The 22389-nt window shown below is 33.2% G+C and overlaps 1 protein-coding gene across 3 annotated transcripts in view; it reads right to left on the bottom strand.

The window, feature by feature from the left end:
• Nucleotides 1–6735: 6735 nt before the first annotated feature.
• The window catches only part of LOC114332070 (protein yippee-like 2), a 368683-nt gene continuing 353029 nt past the window's right edge, over nt 6736–22389 (bottom strand). For all 3 annotated transcript variants that reach the window (XM_050650444.1, XM_050650445.1, XM_050650446.1), the window contains 2 exons: nt 16912–17020; nt 6736–11630 (listed from right to left, as the gene is read on the bottom strand). In XM_050650444.1, the coding sequence (XP_050506401.1) occupies nt 11541–11630; nt 16912–17020 (199 nt within the window). In that variant the 3' untranslated portion in view covers nt 6736–11540. The remainder of the gene's footprint in view (nt 11631–16911; nt 17021–22389) is intronic.

Here is a 22389-nt window from a genome sequence, read left to right as displayed (position 1 = left end):
GTTTTTATTATTAATAATTATAACTGGTCGGCTTGATGACTCGCTTAGTTGGAGACTTCGAACTGTGTAGATCACGGGGTTCATTATTCGAGATCAGTTCCAGTCATAAATTTTAATTTCAAATGTAGCAGCACAAAATCCAAAGTGGATTTGTAAATTTGAATTGAAAGAAGCGAGTGTAATTAAGTCAGCAGATGGATAAGTAGTACTTCTTCTTCTTTCAGTACCCTGTCCGATTATCGAACTTTGGCTATCGTATTGGCAATAATAACTTTGTTTACGGCAGTTCTAAATAGATTAGCGGTGGTCTCTTGATACCACCCCCGGAGAATTCGGAGCCAGGATGTTCTTCTTCGGCCTGAGCCTCTTCTTCCGGCGATTTGCCCTGTATTATGAGGTGTAGAAGGTTATACCTCTCTGGATGTCTCATTACATGACCGAAATATTGTAACTTTCGAATTTTTATTGTTTTTGTTATTTCTGCGCTCTTATTCATTCGATGTAAAACTGTTTCATTTCTAATTCGATCAACCCAACTGATCCGTAATATCCGTCGATAGATCCACATCTCAAAGGCCTCCAATTTTTTCATGAATGTCTTTGTAAGGGTCCAGCTCCCCATACCATACAGCAATGTGGATATGTAGCAGCGCATTAATCGGATTTTAAGGTTTAACGTGATATCTCTATTAATAAGAATTTTCTTTAGTTTATAGAAGGCGGCTCTGGCTTTTTCAATGCGTATTCTTATTTCTCTATTAACCTTAGTTATCATTAACGTTGGCGCCCAAATAGGTAATATTGTGGACTCTTTCTAACGTTATTCCATACGCTCTGGTGTTCATTGGATGTAACGAGTTTTGCTGACAACGAGTTTTGTCTTAGAAGTATTAAGTTTTAGTCCAGGTTCATCACATGCTTCGGTCACCCTGTTTATTAGTTTTCTTCATTGGAGGCAATCAATACCGTGACATCTGCGTATCTGAGATTGTTAAAATTAATTCCGTTGATTTTAATGCCTGCATCTTTATCTAAGGCAGTGTTTTACAACGTGGGGCCCATGCCCCGCAGGGGGGCAATTTGATTGTTAAGGAGGCAATTCGAATATGGTCGACCTGAGTTTAAATTTTTCGTCCCGGGCCATTTTAATGCAATAGTAGATTTCAGCGAAGGAGTGAAGATATTCATCACTAAAACTGGAATAAATCTTACTGTAGGAAAGAATTAAATAAAACCGTCAATATCAACATTTCCTAAAATGGTTTTTGAAGAACATGACAAAGATGTAAAAGTTATGTTAGTCAGTCATAATACTGTTAGTAGAAGAATATACGAAATAGGTGAAGATATTGAAAAACAACTTGTTGAAAATCTGAAAACAAGAAATTTCTCAGGCAAATGGAATCAACTTTGAGAGACAGTGAGGGAGTATTGATAACTTGCATCTTGATGATCCAGAAATGATTCTTGTGAATTGTGTTATTCATAGGGAAAACTTGGTAGCTAAAACATCTCGCCTGATCTAAATGAAGTACTACATTCCGTAATAAAGTGTTAAAGTGTGTTAATGCTAATAAATCTAATGCTGAATGTGAGCGTATCTTCAAGCTATTTTGTGAAGCCAAGATGAGGACGTAGACTTTTACTAGTAAGATGATGTGATTCTATAGGGAACTGCTTGAAAATATTTATAGAAGAGTTCGATACTGTTAACAATCGATGGTAAAGTATCTTTGTGAGTTATTTAGCCGAATTGTTTGAAGAATTAAATATATTAAATAAGCTAATACTTCTAGGAACAAATAAAACGTTCGTCGATGAAAAGCGAAAATATTTGGTTTTATTACCCATATTGAGTTATGTCAGAAACATATTAACAACAAACACTTTGAATAGTTTCATCGCATCCAAAAATGTGAGGTAATTGAAAATATCAGAAATAAATATTTTCTGATTTAAAACAAAATGATTTTTTCAACGTGGATGATGCAGCCAATGTTGGTGATTTGTCTGATATATCAAAGAAGAACTCAAAGAATTGCAAAATGATCAGTCAGTTAAAACTTAAAATATCCATTTTCCAATTGGAAATTAAATATCCAAATTCAACCAAAAGTACAAGAAAACTATTGGTAACCTCTCCATCTTCATATTTACCTAACCAACCGTGTGAGAGGTCGAACCAACTCCTTAGGTCTTTCAACCATGAGTTCTGGCGTCTTCCTACCGATCTTTTGCCCTCTACTTGACCTTCAAATACAATTTGAAGTAATTCATAACTTTCACCTCTCAACACTTGACCTAAATATTTTATTTTCCTCTCTTTGATTATTCTTAGTAACTCTTTTTGTTTACTCATGCACTGAAGTACTCCATTGTTAGTAACTTTTTGTACACATGGAATTCTCAGCATTCTTTTGCTGTTTCAGAGTCCATTATCCAACTTTCACAGCCATGCGTCACAACATTTGATTATTCATATTCTGAGCTCCAGACTAAGGTCTATTGTTGTAAAAAAATGTTTTCATGTTTATGAGTATTTTACTAGCTTGTTCGATTCTTGATAGGATTTCTTTTTGGGGTACACTGGCTATTGACATTTGCTCCCAAATATATAGGGGCTATGTATGTTACATAAATACATTGCACAAAAAAGGTTGAGAAACACTGATCTAAGGCTTCTTTGAAAATGAATTCGGAGTAGATATTAAAAAGTAGAGGCGATAAAATACATCCTTGCCTAACTTCGCGTCGTATTTCCACTGCTTCCGTCGTGTTCTGACCAATTCGTATGTTTGCACATTGATGCCAATACAAATTTTTGATAATACGGCGGTCTTGGTCATCAATTCCCACCTGTTGCAAGACACATATCAGTTTGTCATGAGTGACTCAGTCAAAGGCCTTTTCGAAATCAATAAAACACATGTAAACCGATTGTTGTATATCCCCACATCTTTGAACCATGACCTGCAAACTGAATAATGCTTCTCTGGTACCTACCAAGATTGTTTCTGAAACCAAACTGCGTTTCGCTTAGTTGTTTTTCTATTTTGTTGTAAATTCTCGAGTGCAGTATTCTTAAGAAAATTTTCAGTACATGAATCATCAGACTGATAGTGCGATGATCGCTGCACTGTTTAGCGTTTATTTTCTTTGGTATCATGGCAAATGTTGACAGTAGTCCAAGTAGAAAGAGACATAAAAGAGAAAAATACCAAGTTTCTTGTAAAAGGTATATATTAAAATACCCTAAATAAGGGTCACAATACAAAACGTTTTCGGATTAAGGAATCCATCATCAGTGTTTAAAAGCCAAAATTTGCATGCCTGAGCCACCAAAATGTATTGGATTAAAACCCTTTAAATGTAAATGATAAAGTTATTTTACATATTTATATAAAAATCACCTAATGTTAAAGATAAACCTGGATGTTACCCAGGGCAACACAGGACTCTCCCCACGTGGTTGGAACTTTTTTTGGAGAAAACCTCACATATTGGATTTCAATGGCCAACTCCATTCAACTTAGTTGGCCATTGAAATCCAATATGTGAGGTTTTCTCCAAAAAAAGTTCCAACCACGTGGGGAGAGTCCTGTGTTGCCCTGGGTAACATCCAGGTTTATCTTTAACATCAGATGATTTTTATATAAATATGTAAAATAACTTTATCATTTACATTTAAAGGGTTTTTACCCAATACATTTTGGTGGATCAGGCATGCAATTTTTGGCTTTTAAACACTGATGATGGATTCCTTAATCCGAAAACGTTTTGTATTGTGACCCTTATTTAGGGTATTTTAATATATACCTTTTACAAAAAAACTTGGTATTTTTGTGATTTATGGTATACAGCCAGCTACAGGAAGTTTATTTTCCTCGTGGATTACATAAAAGAGAGTGTTACGGTTCATAAGTAGTACGGTGAGAGATAATGGCTAGCAGCTCAGAGAACAACAACTGTTGTTTCCTTTTTTACAATACACTGATCTAAATGACTAGTATAGTTACAGAATATAGAATTCTACTTAGAACAAGTGAACGTGTACCTGTATAGTATTTTCATATGTTTATGAGCATAAAAATCAATTCTCTTTAAATTGTTTAACGTCTGTATTCTGTATATGAAAATACTAATCTAGGCGAAGAAAAGAAGTAAGTGAACACAAATTATGTATTAAGTAATACCGCAAAATTTTAGTACAACTATTGCTCAATAAATATAACATTTAAAAGCAGTCTACAAAAAACGTTCTGCGAGGAGACTTACAACACTCGAGTTTTTTGTACACTGAGATAACTTATTTCGTAAGCAGTAAATACGGTTACATTTCAGTTTATAATTCTATATAATGCTTTCGAGATACAAAATCGTTTTATTTACGCAAGTGAATTAAATACAACGAAAGCGATCAGTCCTAAAGTTTTCTATGTTTGAAACACAATTTATCAATATTTATATTTATTTGCTCAACAGCCTTGTAAGTTTAGGACGAATTGATCAATACTTAGATAACTGACCAATTTTCATCAGACTATAGGCGAGAATGTGTGCTATTTATTTCTGTATTTTCAATATTTCTACAAAAAAACATGGGAGTAACAAATATATGGTTTAAGAACTAAATATTCTGTAGAGAATTTTGCATTTCAACGTAAGCAATTATTCATCAGATTTTGACCGATCTTCGATTGTAATAATACATGATTTTCCACGTCTTCCCCTTACTATTATCAACATGTTTGATAATTGGCAGTTACATTCATTCTTCCTTAGTTGGAAAATATGTCAATATCCTGCAGTTTGAAACGAACTTATAATAAACAGTTGCTACATTTCTGAAACAAATATGCTGGACACCAGGAGCCCACTTTGCAGAAAACTGTGGTAACAAAAGTTATAGTCGGACAGCATAGCTATGTTATTTTTTGCCTTCGCAACCCTTCAAAGGTTTCGAAGAAATCAGTTCTCTCTAACCAGTCATAGTGGATATTATTTTTAGTAAAAACAATGCTGGCTCTCGCAAAAAGTATAACTGTAAAAGTAAAAGTACGCCGAGTTTGGTATAATATTTTATTTGGCATTATGTATTATACAGTTTAACAGCGCAGTATGAAAACTGTGTGAAATTTATTGAGTAAACCAGCAAATGGAAAACTCAACAAATATAAAAAGAAGCAGTCATAGAACACAGAAGTTCTAACAGACCTAACAGTAGCAGCAGGAAGATGGGACTAGTAGCAGAAGATGGAAACATGGAAACTAAAATAAAAGCAAGTTTATGCCGACCAACACTTATACAATATATGTACATATAAGAACCGGGAATGTTGATTTAGAGTGCATTTTTCTGGGCACACAGATTGAGTCCAACAACAACATAACAGGAGAAATAAAAATGCATATCGTACTCGTAAACAGTTGCTACTACGACATAATTATATCAACATATCTAACTAACAAACGTTTATCTCGAGAAAAAAATAAGACAGTACTGGAACCCGATAGTCTGTTTTCACGTATGGATCGGAGACATGGATCTTAACCAAATTCGATAAATCCTCTATATCTATCTTTGAAAGAAAGATACTACAATCAATCAACTAACTCGGTATTAGAATCAAATATAATATAAAAAAATCACAACTGCGTATAGACGGAGAGGCGGCGCTGAAAAATCTCTTTGAATTTACTAAAGCTAAATTTTTCACAGTTGATTACTGTGATTGTGTAGAGAAACATACTACGGTCGGTCAAGCGAAACGTAGAACAGGGGTTACTGAGAGGGTATCAAAGTTGCTTTCCTACGAAGGTAATTCAATCCATTTACTAAGACTGAAAATCAGTACACACATTCTAAATTGAATATAAATAAAAGTTATTACAGTCGGTCAGCTGTAGGACGGGACAGAGCCGGTCGGTCGGCCCCAATGAATGTACAGGGTTATTCAATATATTTTGACCCCCTTGTAAACTGCTTTATTTACAAAATTAGAAAAAAATGTAAAATACAAAAGTTATTCGATTTTTTAATTATGATTTTTTGACATATATACCGTACTAGTGACGTCATCCATCTGGGAGTGATGATGTAATCTACTATTTTTTAAATGAGAATAGGGGTTGTGTGCTAGCTCATTTGAAAGGTTATTCAATTATCTATACAGTACTATAAACATTAAGATCATTATTTATACAGGGTGTCCAAATTTTTTTTTAATTATTAATTAAACAATTAATTTAATTTAAAAAATTTTTTTGGACACCCTGTATAATTAATCATGTTAATGTTTATATTAGTGAATAGGGAATTGAATAACCTTTCAAATGAGCTAGCACTTGACATCTATTCCCATTTAAAAAAAATAGTCGATTACGTCATCACGCCCAAATGGATGACGTCACTAGTATGATATATAGGTCAAAAAATCATAATTTAAAAATCGAATAACTTTTAAATTTTACATTTTTTTCTAATTCTGTAAATAAAGCAGTTTACAAGGGGGTCAAAATATAGTGAATAACGATGTACATTCACTGGGGCCGACCGACCGGCTCTGCCCCGTCATACAGCTGACCGACTATAATAACTTTTATTTATATTCAATTTAGAATGTGTGTACTGATTTTCAACCTTAGTAAATGGATTTAATTACCTTCGTAGGAAAGTAACTTTGATACCCTCTCAGTGACCCCTGTTTTACGTTTCGCTTGACCGATCGCAGTATGTTTCTCTACACAATTACAGTAATCAACTGTGAAAAATCTAGCTTTAGTAAATTCAAAGAGATTTTTCAGCGCCGACTCTTGGACTAGTAACTGATGGGTACGAGAACACGGGACAGACGGGTTCAGGTCATAGATGGAACGACGCAAGATGTTGATACTGGTACGTTGGAAGTTGGAACTATCTTTTATCTTCTTACAAAATTGTGGTCATATTATACTCTCATTTTCTGTAATTTATTCATTTGCTCATTTATTTTATATGTCAGATATTGGGCATATTTTACATATATTATCCCATAATTCGCCGTTAATTGTCCATTTACCTTTATATACTGGATGAATTAGTTTTACATACAATTCATTTTTTACACACAACAAAAAATACTGTAAACCTAGGTATACCTTTGGTTGTACGGCTAGCCCATATATAACCAAATAGAAATGTTGTGTTATAGCCGTGGCAAATAAAGTAAGAGTAATATCAGATTTTAGTTAAGGAAAATATTCGAAGGACTGCTTTCTTATACACTGTCACTTGCGTAAATAATATCAAAGCCCATATATGAAACTTAACTATTATAATCAATACTTGTTGCTAACATCAATCATAAAAAATACACAATAGCGAGTAATCAATTTAAAAAATACTCTCATCATAAAACTGATAAGAAAATTAAACTAAATAGAAACCTAGGTCAACTTTAAATTCATGATACATTTTCCATTTTACTGAATTAGACAGCTTACAAGACTGATAAGTAAGTTATTTATGTTAGTAATACGGAAAGTTGTATATTGTGAAGATTCTTAGAGGGTAGAAGCATGTGGGTGGTTGAGTCGAATTCTCTTTGTGAAGACAGAGAATTCGACTCGACCACCCACATGCTTCGTGGAATAGTCATATAATGCCTTAGGATATCTATATTAATTTCATCCATCGTCAGGATTTAGTATATAACATTTCAATCACTTTTAGTCGACATTTTAAGGGTTTTAACCTAAGTATTTTTGGTGGCTTAGCATGTAGAGCTTGCAAAGAACACTGATGATGCTCTCTTTAGAGCGAAAACGTTCTGTTTTGTAATTGTAGCCCTTTATTGGGGGTTTTTAAAATAAATATACCTTTTACACAGAAGATTTTTTTTTCTATTTTTTTTCTCAAATGAACTTTTCCTGACAGGTTAGGTTTATTCGATTTTGTCACCATTGCTTGTATGGTCTTCTTCAATCTATAGAAGTAATATTTCCACTTATGATTTTCATTTGTATATAGGTATTATCAAATCTGAAACTCCTATTTAACTTGTCTTCTTTATTTATATTATTCAGTGTTCGCTGGATTACTCTATCAATTGTTTAATTATAATCGAGCTAACCTTCCTGCTAATATCATTAGCATTTATATCAATGATGTTCTAGTTCCGGTTTAGGCTATTGTTTGTTTACGCATGTTTTATACATATACTTAATCGTATTAGCGTTGTATCTTTATTTTCCAATGTACATATTGTCTTAAAAGCAAGTATGGATATTATAAACTGTCTCTTACATTCCACCCTCTATGTATATCACAATTAGCATAAATGTAAAGTTGACGTATTTGGTGAGATCATATCTACAAAAATTTAACCAAAAAAATGGTTGGTCGAGTCGTAATGCATCATTGAACCTTTTAACTCGAAAACCAATGATACATTCAGTAAAAATAAATGTGACAATATACACTGTCAGTTCTTTCATCTTTTTGACGGACGAACGACAATAATCGATTTGTCGTCATCAGAAAGTCTAATTTGACATGTGCCTCAGCACTTATAGAGCAATCTGTGGATTTTGAACAGGAAGAAGTTATATAAAGTTACGTTTATATTGAATGTTGGTTAAGTAAACTTATGCTTATTTAGAGCAAGATTAAAATAGAAGCTCAAGTTTTATTGTGCTCTTCTATTTGAGCATATCTTTATTTATACATAATCGTTCCTCATCTACCTTTAGGTGTAGAGGAATTGAGGAACCCCCTAACCCCTACACGACATAATATTCATAAAGTATTTTCTGATAAAAATTGTGTTGCTTTGCCTATAACTGTACGCATCCAACCCCAAAATTAGTGTTATGTCAAAAGTTATAATTTACATTTGAAAACCATCTGTTATTTGGATTGTGTAGCTCATTATATTACATATATATCCAATGAAGAGATTATAAACTAGATAGACCATGTCAAAACAATGGAGTGGACTTATCAATGTCACCTCAAAGAACTCATAAAGTTAATGAACAATTAACAATAACTCCAATGTTTTTTAGTCGTAGTACATACTATTGAGAAATTCACTGAGTTCATTCATTGAGTTAAGATAGGGCAATACATTTTAATGGGGAATAAACGCACAGGGTTGTCGGTCTTCACCAGTTGTTGATTGCTCTCTCAAGAGCGTCGCACAGGAACTATGGCAACACTGAATGCGCATTCCTATCTTAACCGTACTCAATCGCAAACTGTACGCAATCCCAGTGGGAATTTCACGTTACATAGATTTACATCCCTATTTAATATAATGCGAAAACTACGGAATTTGTGAAAAAAATGAGTAGGGCAAACATCAACTGTGATAAGTTTCATCGTGCAAAATTAACCAGTTTAGCGGCAATGGTTGAGTCAAAAGATCCAAGTTGATCCAAGTCGAGTCAAAAGATCCAATCAATTATTCAAAAGATCCAAGTTTTTTTCAATCTTAAATATCAGAAATATACTCTAACGGCACTAGAGGGCCCCTCTTATTCTTCAAATTAATATTAAATTGTTTTTCTTTAATCAAAATTCAACATCTAATAACAAAAACGTATTTACTATAATTTCTTCCCATTGGAAGCTCCCAAATCCTTTCGCAAACAGATTGGTCTATTACAGATCCATACAATTTTTATACATTTTTATCTCAGATTCTTTACCACAGATACAGTTTCCATTGCTAACACAGAATGCTTTGTAAAGAGCTTCAAGTTTAAGATAATGTTAGACGACGATTGCACATTGTTCCCTAAAGTGGATAGGAGTGAAGAGTAAAGTGATTAACAGGAATATTCGAATATTCGAGTTTCATTATATCTTTTAAAAAATTAAATTAACAAAAAATATTTATCAAAAATTTTAATTTATTAAATTGATCTACAAAAAAATAAATAAGTATAGCTACAAAATTGAATATACGATGATTCGCGTTATTTATAAATTTTATGCTGACACTTTACACGAAAAAAGTTGTGATCAGTTGTGTGTCATTTAATTAAAAATATGTTTCAATGTAATAAACATTGGTCAGTAAAGTAAATTAATAATACGCTGTATTTAATCAACAATAATGATATGTCTGATAGTCGATGGAGTTAGGATATGCAAAGCACTTTTTCCAAATAAAATTATTATAATAAACGGTCTACTGTTTTTGGATATTCGTAAAGGCAACTAAAATAAAATTATTTATCTAAAGGGGCCATCAAAAATTTGTTTGTTTATGAAATTTTATGATAGGTATTCATTTAGACAACGTTAATTTAATACTTCTATGTGAACTTTTGAAATTACCATTAAATGAACTTCTTCATTATAAACCCATAGTATGCTTGTCTGCGTATTTAAATAATCTCTTGTGCTCTTGTGTGCGTGTTTTTAAGAGTCTCTTTAAATAATTCGATGTGAATCGATGTCAACTATTGTACAATTTCTATAGTAAACTTGAAAAGACAATCCTCTCGATGACAATTTCTTAGTTCTTGTTTCTTTTAAAGAAAGACAAGGAATAAAAAAAGACAGCTTTAGATTAAATTCGATTCGGGGGCCACCACCATCGGCATCGGCTGACCGAGGTTTTTGCTTTTCAGCGTCTTCAGAGCCACCTGTGGTGTACCCTGAAGCGAACTGAGTCCAAGCTGTCGAAGTAGCTGGTTTTTTTTTGTTTATTTATAGCTGCTAAAAATGTAATCATCTCATATTAAGTTTTATTGGTGTTTGTTTCCATGTATACAAATATGTAACTTTCTTGTAGTTTTCTTTTGACTTTTTTGACAATGAGATTTATATTCTATTCTAGGATTGTATCCTTATTTGATGGTATATGACGTACATAAATTCATCATAGATCATAGTATTTAACAATTCTTGTTAACATAGTCAGAGTAAATGAATAACAATATTAATGTTTTATAGTTATTGTAAAGTAAAGCTCTAAAATAAATTTATTATAAGTTGATATAAAATCATCATTTTTAATAACCAGGACCCATCAAAAGTTTATTGATATTTAAATATTTTACTCGAGAAAAGTACGTTCTTGGCAAATCAATTGTGTTGAAAAATAACTTTATGAACATTTAGAAAATATTCGTTTTCAGTGTTATATTTAAAATTTTGTAGATCGATTTGTTTTGTTTTGCCGAAATATGAATAAAAATTATGGTTCAAAATATAGACATATTATTTTATTTGAATATTCCTGTTATCTAATACAGTGCCTTACTATCAAGCATACAACGGCCAATAATTTAATCACAACATCCATTACCTACGCTTCGCACCACTTTTTTCTAATGATGAGGAAAACTTAGGTCACACAACTTGTTGGTTTCGATTCAAATATGTTTAAACTATCGAATATTGAAATATATTCACAAACGCCTGTCTTAGGTCCAGTCCAAAAAACAGAAATTATTGTTCAATTTTAGTCTATACGACATTGTCTGTTTGTCCTTAAATGATTTAAGGTCCATTTTGGATAAGTCACTTATGAGGGTTTTCAGTATTGTCAGTCCCAACCATTTTCTTTGATCATATGAGCTAGTTCAATTATGAATTTGCCTTCTTTGTATTTCTGGCTGGATTCAAAGGCGTGTTCCTAAAAACAAATTTTAAATTAATAAAACACAATGGGCAAAATTAAATAAAAAATACAGAAAATGTGTTACTGAATATGAGTATGACTCAATGGCGGACATTTGCATGGGTAGGGGGGAACTTCCAATGTAACACCACCAAAAGACATAAAAAAAACGTTCCCTTGATGTTTCTAACTAGCGGGTTTATTGGGTTGTATTTGTCTGTCTGTGGAAGTTTCATGTCAGCTAATATATTTTTATGTTTCAATGTTTCAAAGTGTTCGGGGGGGGGGGGGGGGAGTAATCTCACCATTTTCTCTCCCCACCATATCCGCCACAAGTATGACTATGAAATCAATATCAATGAGAAAATTTTGAAAAAAAGTATATAAATTTTTATATGAAAACAAATAAGTTGTAGTTGTTAAAAAGGTAAAAAAAGCACGAAAAACAAAGAAAGACATACAATAAGTAACACAATGTTTAAAGTATTTAAAAAAGACTGGCGCACTCTAAAACAAACAGCATACATGACTGCCCATGGTAATGCAGATTCACAATTTCAAGATGATCACGCATATGCATCAACGTATGGTACTTTTTGCTAATTGTAAAAAAAAAAGAGATTTGCACTTCTTTTTCTTATAAGATTCCTTTTTAATTGCAGCATTAGCTCGGATGATGACTTTTATGTCGAAAGCGCTCAGCTAAGGAAATAAATTATTTACACATTTTGATATACTATATTTTACTTTCTTCATTCATTCAAGTGTGTACAAACATTCAGTCTTTCAACTACTCTGGATTGTATCGAAGCAACCTACCAGCTTGACTTGATCCGTTCCTCTACTTTGAGGGCACTAGATGACACCTGATATGTATTAAAGAATATCTAGGACGCCAGTCAATAAGAAATAGTTGCAAATTTCTACTTTAAACAAAGTATGAAAATAATTTGTAAATAAATATACGAAAAGCAATATTCACACCATCACACCTTTGTCTCTCCTACCATGGTAAAATAAAAACACTTCGACGAATTTAGGCAGCAATACAAACAGAAAGTTAACCTTTTCTTGTTGTTTGAAACGTAACGTTTGGAATTCCTTTCCTCGGGTATAGAGATTGCAATTGCTGGATCCAGCATCCAGCAATCTGTTTTTTACATGCTGGATCCAGCAAACGCGGATCCCCAAACGCGTCAAATTCGAAATAAGTTACTTAATGTCTTCATTAGCCTCTTTATTCAAAGCCGTGAGTCGGCAACTTGCCATTCTATCGAGCTAGCAATAGCTCAGTATGCTGGAAAGTTTCTACAGCCTTAAAGGTTGCATCGATAAATTGTAAAGAGACATTTATTCTGCGATAAAATTCTCTGCTGGCGGGTGGTCAATAATCAGTGAGTTGATCGCCACTCTTTAACCGGTGAAACTGGCTGTAGAAGCTCTTTGCACAAGAGAGTCCACTTTGATAAGCCGACACAACCATAAAATTTGTCTTAGACAAAATAAATAGTCAGGACTCTAGCCTTAGTGTCGATCTAGGAAGCATCACTCAACAGAATCGCGGAACGGCGCCTCTCCGAAATTACAGGTAGATTAGTGTACTTACAAAATAAAAAAAAATGGCTAAGAACTAAACAATCCTGGTTATTTCCCCATGCCGAAAAAGAATGCAATGCGACAGGAGATGAAAAATTTGTTGAGTCGTATAAATAAACAAGTGATTGTGGAACCAGAGCAAGAGGACATAATGGAAGAAGATGGGCCAACTAATCCGGAGTCCGTGCAGTTTACTTTGGAACAAGAACTTGAGATTGAATTGAAACAAGAAAGAAAAAACTTTTATAACCAAAAAAAACTGGTTCTCAAACAGATTACAAAAAGATTTTGGAAACGGAAATGGCCTTTATGAGACCCAAGGAGTAAAAGGCGATCATTTGTCCATGGTCTATGACTATCTCATGACCTTAAAACCGACCAGCATAGAGACCGAAGGAGTGAAAGGCGATCATTTGTCCATGGTCTATGACTATCTGATGACCTTAAAACCGACCAGCATAGTGGCCGAAAGAAGTGAAAGGAGATCATTTGTCCATGGTCTATGACTATTTGATGGTCTTAAAACAGACCAGCATAGAGGCCGAAAGGAGTGAAAGGCGCGATCATTTGTCCATGGTCTATGACTATTTGATGACCTTAGAACCCACCAGCACAGAGGCCGAAAGGCCTTTCTCTGCCACCGGCCATATGCAGTTATGAGCGAAGTAGGATAGACGATAAGACGATATAGTCCAGAAAGCCACTGCGCATCCGCTAGGGAAAATATTCTAATTCGTATTTTTTGCACAATCTTACGCAAAAAGGACTCCTTTTAACAAATTTGCATGTTGCCAGGACCAAAAGGTGGTCAAAAATTTTTTAAATGTTTTTTTTTGTTTTTTTTCCTAAAATTATTTTTTTTGCATGGAAAAGTTTTTTTTAGGTTTTTTGGATCATTCCAAACAGAAAAGGTCTTTAGTGACTTTTCTCTAAAAATGATAGTTTTTGACATATAAGCGAATAAAAATTGAAAAATTGCGAAATCGGCCATTTTTAGTCCTCAAAAACTATGTGAAAACCTGAAAATTTGAATGTTGCCAAGGTAGGTAGATATTCTTTAAACATCGGTTGATGAAATCCCTAAGAGTTTTTTGCAATACAATATTCAAAACTTCTTTGTTTTTTAATTGCTAATCAAGCGTGCGCGACACTATTTTCCACCGACAGTATGGTGCAAATGAAAGGAATAAATTCGTTATTTCGTAAACCGGCGACTTTAAGGAAAAATCCCGAAACAGGTCGATTTCTATTTTTAAGTTATGATATTGTGGCATATATGATATACTAGTGACGTCATCCATCTGGACGTGATGACGTAATCGATGATTTTTTTAAATGAGAATAGGGGTCGTGTGCTAGCTCATTTGAAAGGTTCTTCAATTCTCTATTCAGTAATATAAACATTTACATAATTATTTATACAGGGTGTCCAAAAAAATTTTATTAAATAAAATTATTTGACAAAAAAGAAGTAGAAGGACACCCTGTATAAATAATTATGTTAATGTTTACATTACTGAATAGAGAATTGAAGAACCTTTCAAATGAGCTACCACACGATCCCTATTCTCATTTAAAAAAATCATCGGTTACGCCATCACGCCCAGACGGATGACGTCACTAGTATACCATATATGCCACAATATCATAACTTAAAAATAAAAATCGACCTGTTTCGGAATTTTTCCTTAAAGTCCTCGGTTTACGAAATAACGAATTTATTCCTTTCATTTGCACCATACTGTCGGTGGAAAATAGTGTCGAGCACGCTTGATTAGCAATTAAAAAAAATAGGAGTTTTGAATATTGTATTGCAAAAAACTCTTCGGGATTTCATCAATCGATGTTTAAAGAATATCTACCTACCTTGGCAACATTCAAATTTTCAGTTTTTCACATAGTTTTCGAGGGTTAAAAATGGCCGATTTCGCAATTTTTCAATTTTTAATCGCTTATATGTCAAAAACTATCATTTTTAGAGAAAAGTTACTAAAGACCTTTTCTGTTTGAAATGATCCAAAAAACCTAAAAAAACTTTTTTCCATGCAAAAAAATAATTTTAGGAACAAAAACAAAAAAAAAACGTTTAAAAATTTTTGACCACTTTTGGTCCTGGCAACATGGAAATTTGTTAAAAGGAGTCCTTTTTGAGTAAGATTGTGCAAAAAATCTGAATTAGAATATTTTTCCTAGCGGATGTGCAGTGGCTTTCTGGACTAATAGATAAAATATGTTTTTTAAGGTCCCACTTCCAAAAAACCAAATAATTCATGTTTCCGTTATTTACAAAATTTAGAATAGGTACAGACAAAAAACATTAAAATCGTGTTTTTATTTTGGTTCCACATTTTGCTGGATCCGCGCTGGATCCAGCTGGATTTAGGCCAATCTTGCAAAAATCCAGCTGGATTGGAAATGCTGCTGGATTGCAATCCCTACTCGGGTAGTTATCTAGGACGCCAGTCAATAAGAAATAGTTGCAAATTTCTACTTTAAACAAAGTATGAAAATAATTTGTAAATAAATATACGAAAAGGAATATTCACACCATCATACCTTAGTCTCTCCTACCATGGTAAAAAACCACTTCGACGAATTTAGGCAGCAATACAAACAGAAAGGGATAAGTTAACCTTTTCTTGTTGTTTGAAACATAACGTTTGGAATTCCTTTCCTCGGGTAGTTGTAGCTTCCTCCGTGGATGTGTTAATTGTTTCTCTGGAAACCTTGGGGTCTGTTAACCTAATCGCCACAAATTGGTTACATTGCTCCTGTAGTGGTATTTTCCAAAGTTAATTGCTCCTTTTCTAACTTGGCTGCATCGTACTAATGTCTAGCAAATAGTCAGAAATACGTGTCTATGGTTTCCTTCCATCTTATACATATTTTGTTTTTTAATAAGGTTCTGAAAATATTGTCTTGTGGCATGTTTCAGTTAAGTGTTATGTTTATACGGGATTAGTAACAGTTTGGATGTAATGAAAATTACATCATTAGCCAAAAAATTCTTCCTTTTCGATTTCCACTTCAGAAATCGTTCTCAGAGAAAGATTAAACAGAATTTTGTTAAAAGTTGTGTATGACCGCCAATTATTGTTGTTGTACAAGAACAATACACAATTGCGCTTGAGGCTTGAGACTGTGATGTAGCCAGTAACCATAAAGGGTCCATATTCAATTCGGCTCCCAAGTAAAGTCGCCTTATTTTATAATCGTCCGTTAGCTTCTCTACTCCATCTCATTCCTAATCACCACTGTTTTTTTCCATTCTCAGATAATTCAACAAGTCTATAGTGTAGATGCGTTGAGGCCAAAAGAACAAGATATCAGTTCTGCTATACAGTCGTTTTCCTCTTGAGATCTTGCCCGGCTCTCTATGTGTATCTTAGTCTCCATAAAGTGCGTCCACATCCATTAATAATGTTCATAATAAATTAAGCTTAACCAAATAGTATTATCACGTTTATAATCATTCTGAGGTTTACAGTTGTTTATCTGTCATTTGGAAAGTACTACAACCAATGAACTGTCAATACGGATACAACACAGTGAGCAATGTCTTGAGACATTTTTTCATCTGGTGTACATACTGGGTGTCATTAACGACAGCCTGTTTTACGTTAAAGTTCCCAAAAAAATGTTACACTAATTTAATATTCACCTTAAAAGAAGTTAAATACTTCACGATGGTAGTACTTACATATTTCCAACCTAAGGTGGTTTTACAGCATTCACAGTATATGTCAGCAACTGCATGAAGACCTGTTAGTAGGACTCGTTCTTCAGCAGGACCGCAGCCTACATTGACACTAAAATTAAACGCAATATTAACGTTCTGTCCAAAAAATAGTTTACTGTTCGTGGATAAACAATTAAAAAAATATTAAAAAACAGCTTATGTTTAATATAAATTGTAAAAGGCAGAGATTAAGGATGTTACCAAAAAGTGGTTCCAAGAGAATTTTCCAAGAGAATTTAGATCTGGGAATTTTCATTTCTCTGTAATAGGGCTTTTCATTCACAGTCATTTGTTTCGAGCTTCTGTCGTGTGTCACATAATATTAATACAGTGTGTCCACGGATGGGGTGCCCAAGAGGAAAAACTCTTTTATTTTCAATTTTAGCGAAAAATGTCATTCTTGATAAAAAGTTTTGCTTGTTCTAAAACCCTATAAAAAGAAATAAAATTCAAGTTTTTCAAATCCTGCTTAATTTTGTAGCCAACTTTATGTAAATCCCTATAAATTTTTGCACTAAGTTCGAAATTTTAACAATAATAACTTATGAGAACAACCCTTTCGCTTCTGTGGATTATGAAGCCAGACGTTGTCGTTCTCCTCGAACCATGAAATTATACAGTGCTAGTCAAAAGTCCGTACACCCCTCTCGTATCTTTTGAACGGTTATACCTATAATATTGCAATTTGGAGGGAGGAAATAAATAGTGACAGATGACGTAACAGAGCCACTGTGACCGATAATTTTAAATGGGAGCTTATGGCAAGTGATACCTCGTTTGAAAGGTAGTCAAAATACCTATTCAGTCTTACTAAGTTTTTTGGATTTTAGTCGATTTTTATTTTGGTGAATAAATTAAATAAATATAATATTGTCGTTTCGCATTTAATTAATAAAAATTCAAATGTCCGCCAATGGTTTTTTTGCCAAAAAAGTTGATGTTTTTCAATTCTCTAGTAATTTTTACGTCAACGTCAACCTTTTTGACAAGTAATCATATGCGAAATTTTAAATTTTTATTAATTAAGTGCGAAACTACAATTTTATATTTATTTCATTTATTCATCAAAGTTAGCTTAAGCTCAAACAAAATTAGTATGACTGAATAGGTATTTTCAATACCTTTCAAACGAGGTATCACTTGCCATAAGGTCCCATTTAAAATTATCTGTCACAGTGGCGCTGTAAAGTCATCTGTCATAATTACGTCATTTGCCATGACCAGTTAAGAAGCTTACGTCCGCTTATTTCCTCCCTCCAAATATCACTATTATAGGTACAACCGTTCAAAAGATACGAGGGGGGGTACGGACTTTTGACTAGCACTGTATAATAATTACATAATTATTAATCCAATAATTTTAATAATGAAATTTATCACAAGATAAACTCTTTATTGAACACTTTACATTGTCGAAAAAAATGACAATTCGCAAATTACTTATCAGAGTTGACAGTTACTAAGCTGCATTGTTTCTTGGCAACACTAGATTATTGTTACGATTTCGAACTTAGCGCAAAAATTTATAGGGATTTAGATAAAATTGGCTATAAAATTAAGCTGGATTTGAAAAACTTGAATTTTATTGCGTTTTATGGGCTTTTAGAACAAGCAAAACTTTTTATCAAGAATGACATTTTTCGCTAAAATCGAAAATAAAAAAGTTTTTCCTCTTGGGCACCCCAACCGTGGACACACTGTATCTGTATATCTACGTCATACTTTATTGGTATATTACAATGATACAAACCAAAGACGTATGACGTAGATATATTAATATTATGTGACACATGACAGAAGCTCGAAACAAATGACAATCGATGAAAAGCCCTATAGATGTCAATACCGCTCGAGCGTCCGAATTATTTTCAAAATTCTGTTTAAATAGGCAGCTTGTTATTCTTTTTCTCATGATCATCTTTCAGTGCATCACAGTTTTTCGATTTCTTTCTAACGCATCAAATTGTATGTGACAGAAAAAAAGGCACGTCTGAGATTACAGACATTTACAACATTTATTCTAGTTATTCTAGTTGTCGATAGATGGCGCCATAATAAAAAAAAATAATTTTTTTTTAATTCGATAATAATATTACAAATATAAGACTATACAAATCAAAGAAAATACCATTTTATAAATGCAAGAAGCACATTTTATTTGTTTTTATTCCAAATTGAAAATAAAATGTGACAACTGTCAGATTTAACTAAAATGTCATGTTAGAATAAATGTCATAAATGTGTATTATCACGGACTTACCCTTTTTCCTATCATTTCTTACGCACTGAAAAATGCTCATGAAAAGGACAATATCGTTTCAATTTAGAGGTGGTCATGTACCCCCACTAAAGAATAGAAGAGAATAGAAATATGCTTTAATGTTACTGAAAATGTTTACAGTTTTATGGACAAAGCTTACATACAGTCAAAAGAAAAATAATATCAATAACAAAAATAACAACTACAATTTACTAAAATTAGACAAATCGTCAATATACAGTATTTAAAACCAAAGACAAAAACAATTTATTGCAAAATTTATATAAATTGCAAATTTAACATACAACAAATAAAATACAACATTAGGAACTGACAAATTTAAGCTACTGCGTATGAAACCCAATTTTCTTAGTTATTCATTAAGAAATTCTTCTATTGAATAATATGGTCTTTTAGATAGATAGGCTTTTGTCATTTTACGGAACTTTGGGAAAGATGTTGCAGATTATTTCAGTTGTAAAGGGAGATGGTTGTAAGTTTTTTTGCGGAATATAATATAGATTTCTTTACTAACTCGGTGGATGGGATCGGTAAATAAATATCAAAGATTGAATTTCTGGTGGAGTAAAGATGATTGGGCCTTGCTGGAAAGACATGAAGGTGTTAAAAAACCGTTTCTAGAATATATAAAGATGGAAGTGTTAAATTTCCGTGATCTCTGAAGTAACTTCTGCAATGTGTAGATCTTCTGAGGCCAAACAGATATCTTATTGCTCTTTTTTGCAATTTAAAAATAACATCAAATTGAGCAGCTGTACTAGAACCCCAAAAAGGAAGACCATATCGAAGATGAGACTCGAACAAAGAAAAATATGTTATTTTAGATGTAAATTGAGTTCGCTTGAGACAGATCCTATTGCAGAGCAAGCTGAGGCGAGTTTCTTACTTAACGAATCGATATGAAGGGACCATTTGAGGTTGCTGTCTAAAAAAATATCAAGAAATTTTACAGAATCAACGGTACTGATCTGGCTGTTATTAAGAGGCAAAGGTTGAAAAGCTCCTTTATAGGATAATGCTACTGTTTTATCTAGATTAAAAGAGAGTAAATTAGAGTCAGACCAGGTCTTTATCGTCAGTAGATCCGAAGTTATAGTTTCATGAAGAGATGCAATATCCAAGTGATACTGGTATCATCAGCAAAAAGAAAAATTTTCCTATCGATTTTTAAATTAGTGATGTCATTTATAAAGATAAGGAACAGAAGAGGACCCAATACGGAACCTTGTGGTACTCCACATACAATGTTTTTGAGAATAGCGTCAGTATCATTTGCTCTAACTAGTTAGTTGTCTCCTATTATTCAAGTAGGATTGGAACCAATTCAAAGAGATACCTCGAATTCCATAAGAATTTAGTTTTTTAATCACGATGTCGTGATTTACACAATCAAAAGCTTTGGCATAGTCACAGAAAACAGTGGCAGTATAAAGATTATTGTTTAGTAATTGGTAAACCTCATGTAGTACAGAAAACATGGCATCAGTGGTGCATTTATTAGTTAAAAAGCCGAACTGATTTTGTGATAAAATGTTGTTATCAACGATAAAGGACATAAGTCTAGTTTTAATGAGTCTCTCAATAATTTTGGAGAGTACCGGTATTAATGCAATAGGTCTATAGTTGCAGGCATTAGATTTTTCACCACCCTTATGAAGAGGAATAATAATGGCTGTCTTTAGGCACTCTGGAAATTTACCTTTTTCGAAGGAATCATTAATTAGTGAGACGAGGATTTTCAACACATTTCCTGTGAGATTAGAGAAAATTTTTATAGATAGTCCATCAGTCCATCAGTACTATAGGATGATTTGTTCTGACACTATTGATTGTTTGGATCAGTTCAGAGTTATCGACTGGTCTTAAAAATAATGAATTCGAAATCTTTCTTGAATTAGGGAGATAGGAAATGGGATCTTGTTGCGGAAAAATAGTTGATGCTATATTTTTACTCACATTAACGAAGTAATCGTTTAGACTTTCAGGATTTGGAAGGCAAAATGATTGAGCTGAGTGAGTTTTATTTCGAAGATCGTTTATTATAGACCAAGTTTCTTTTGCAACACTTTTAGAGCTTCCCAGACGATTTTGATAATAGGCTTTTTTAGCTGATTTGACAAGTTTTAGATATGTTGTTCTGTACTTCTTGATATATTCAGTGACAGAAACATTAGTAGTAAATTTTTTGATGTATAGTAGTGAACGCATATTCTTGGCTGATATGCGGATACCTTTCATAACCCAAGGTTTCCGATGTTTTGGCTTAATAGGAATTAAAGTAAATGCCTTATTGAAGATGCGGAGAAGCTTATCCAGAAAAACACTGAAATTATAGTCGACGTCTATAGAAGGAAAGTGCCACTGAGAAGTTAAGCACAAATTTTGGAATTTACGAAAAATCTGGGCGGAAAAAATCCTACCTAAACGTCGGGTTTTTGAGGAGGGTTTGCTGAAGATGTTAAACTTCGCATATACTGCTTCATGATCAGATAGTCCCGCATTAATAACTGTAGAGCAGACATCAAGGGGTGAGAAATCTGAGACAATATAATCGATTATGGTAGATGTAGTTTTTGTAATCCTTGTAGGATAATTAACGTGTATTGAGAGACCATACGATTCAAATATGTTGTCCAGGGACACTTGGGTAGCACAAGCAGCAGCATAATTAATGTTAAAGTCACCGCACAGAATTTTTCTGCTTTTATGAGGCAGGTCATCTAACAAATTTAGCAGGTTCTGAGAAAATAGTTCCACGGTAGAGTCAGGTGATCTATAGATGCAAATAATGTAAAGATTAAGATTTTTATTATAAACTAAGGAAAACTCAAAGAAGGATTCACTTAACAAAAAGTCATATTTTGTTACCAGAGAAAAATCATTATTTCTAGAAAAAATTAGGGTGCCTCCACAAGCCGAATTTGGACGATCATACCTGGCAATTGTGGTATATTTTTCTACAAAAAAAGGCTCGTTGACTTCAAGCCAGTGCTCTGTAACCGCAACTATTGGGGGAAATCCTAATTCCTCTAGAAACAAAAATAATTCATCAGTTTTATTTTTTATAGAACGAATATTAATCAGAATCATGCCAAAGTTGTCATCACTTAAATAATTCGTCGGAACGTACGTATGGGGATGGTGGATCACCTCTGAAC

Source organism: Diabrotica virgifera, chromosome 5 (genome assembly GCF_917563875.1).
Source record: "Diabrotica virgifera virgifera chromosome 5, PGI_DIABVI_V3a".
NCBI classification, from domain to species: Eukaryota; Metazoa; Arthropoda; class Insecta; order Coleoptera; family Chrysomelidae; genus Diabrotica; species Diabrotica virgifera.
Note: the sequence above shows the minus strand (reverse complement) of the source record. Positions and strands in the feature narration are given on the sequence as shown.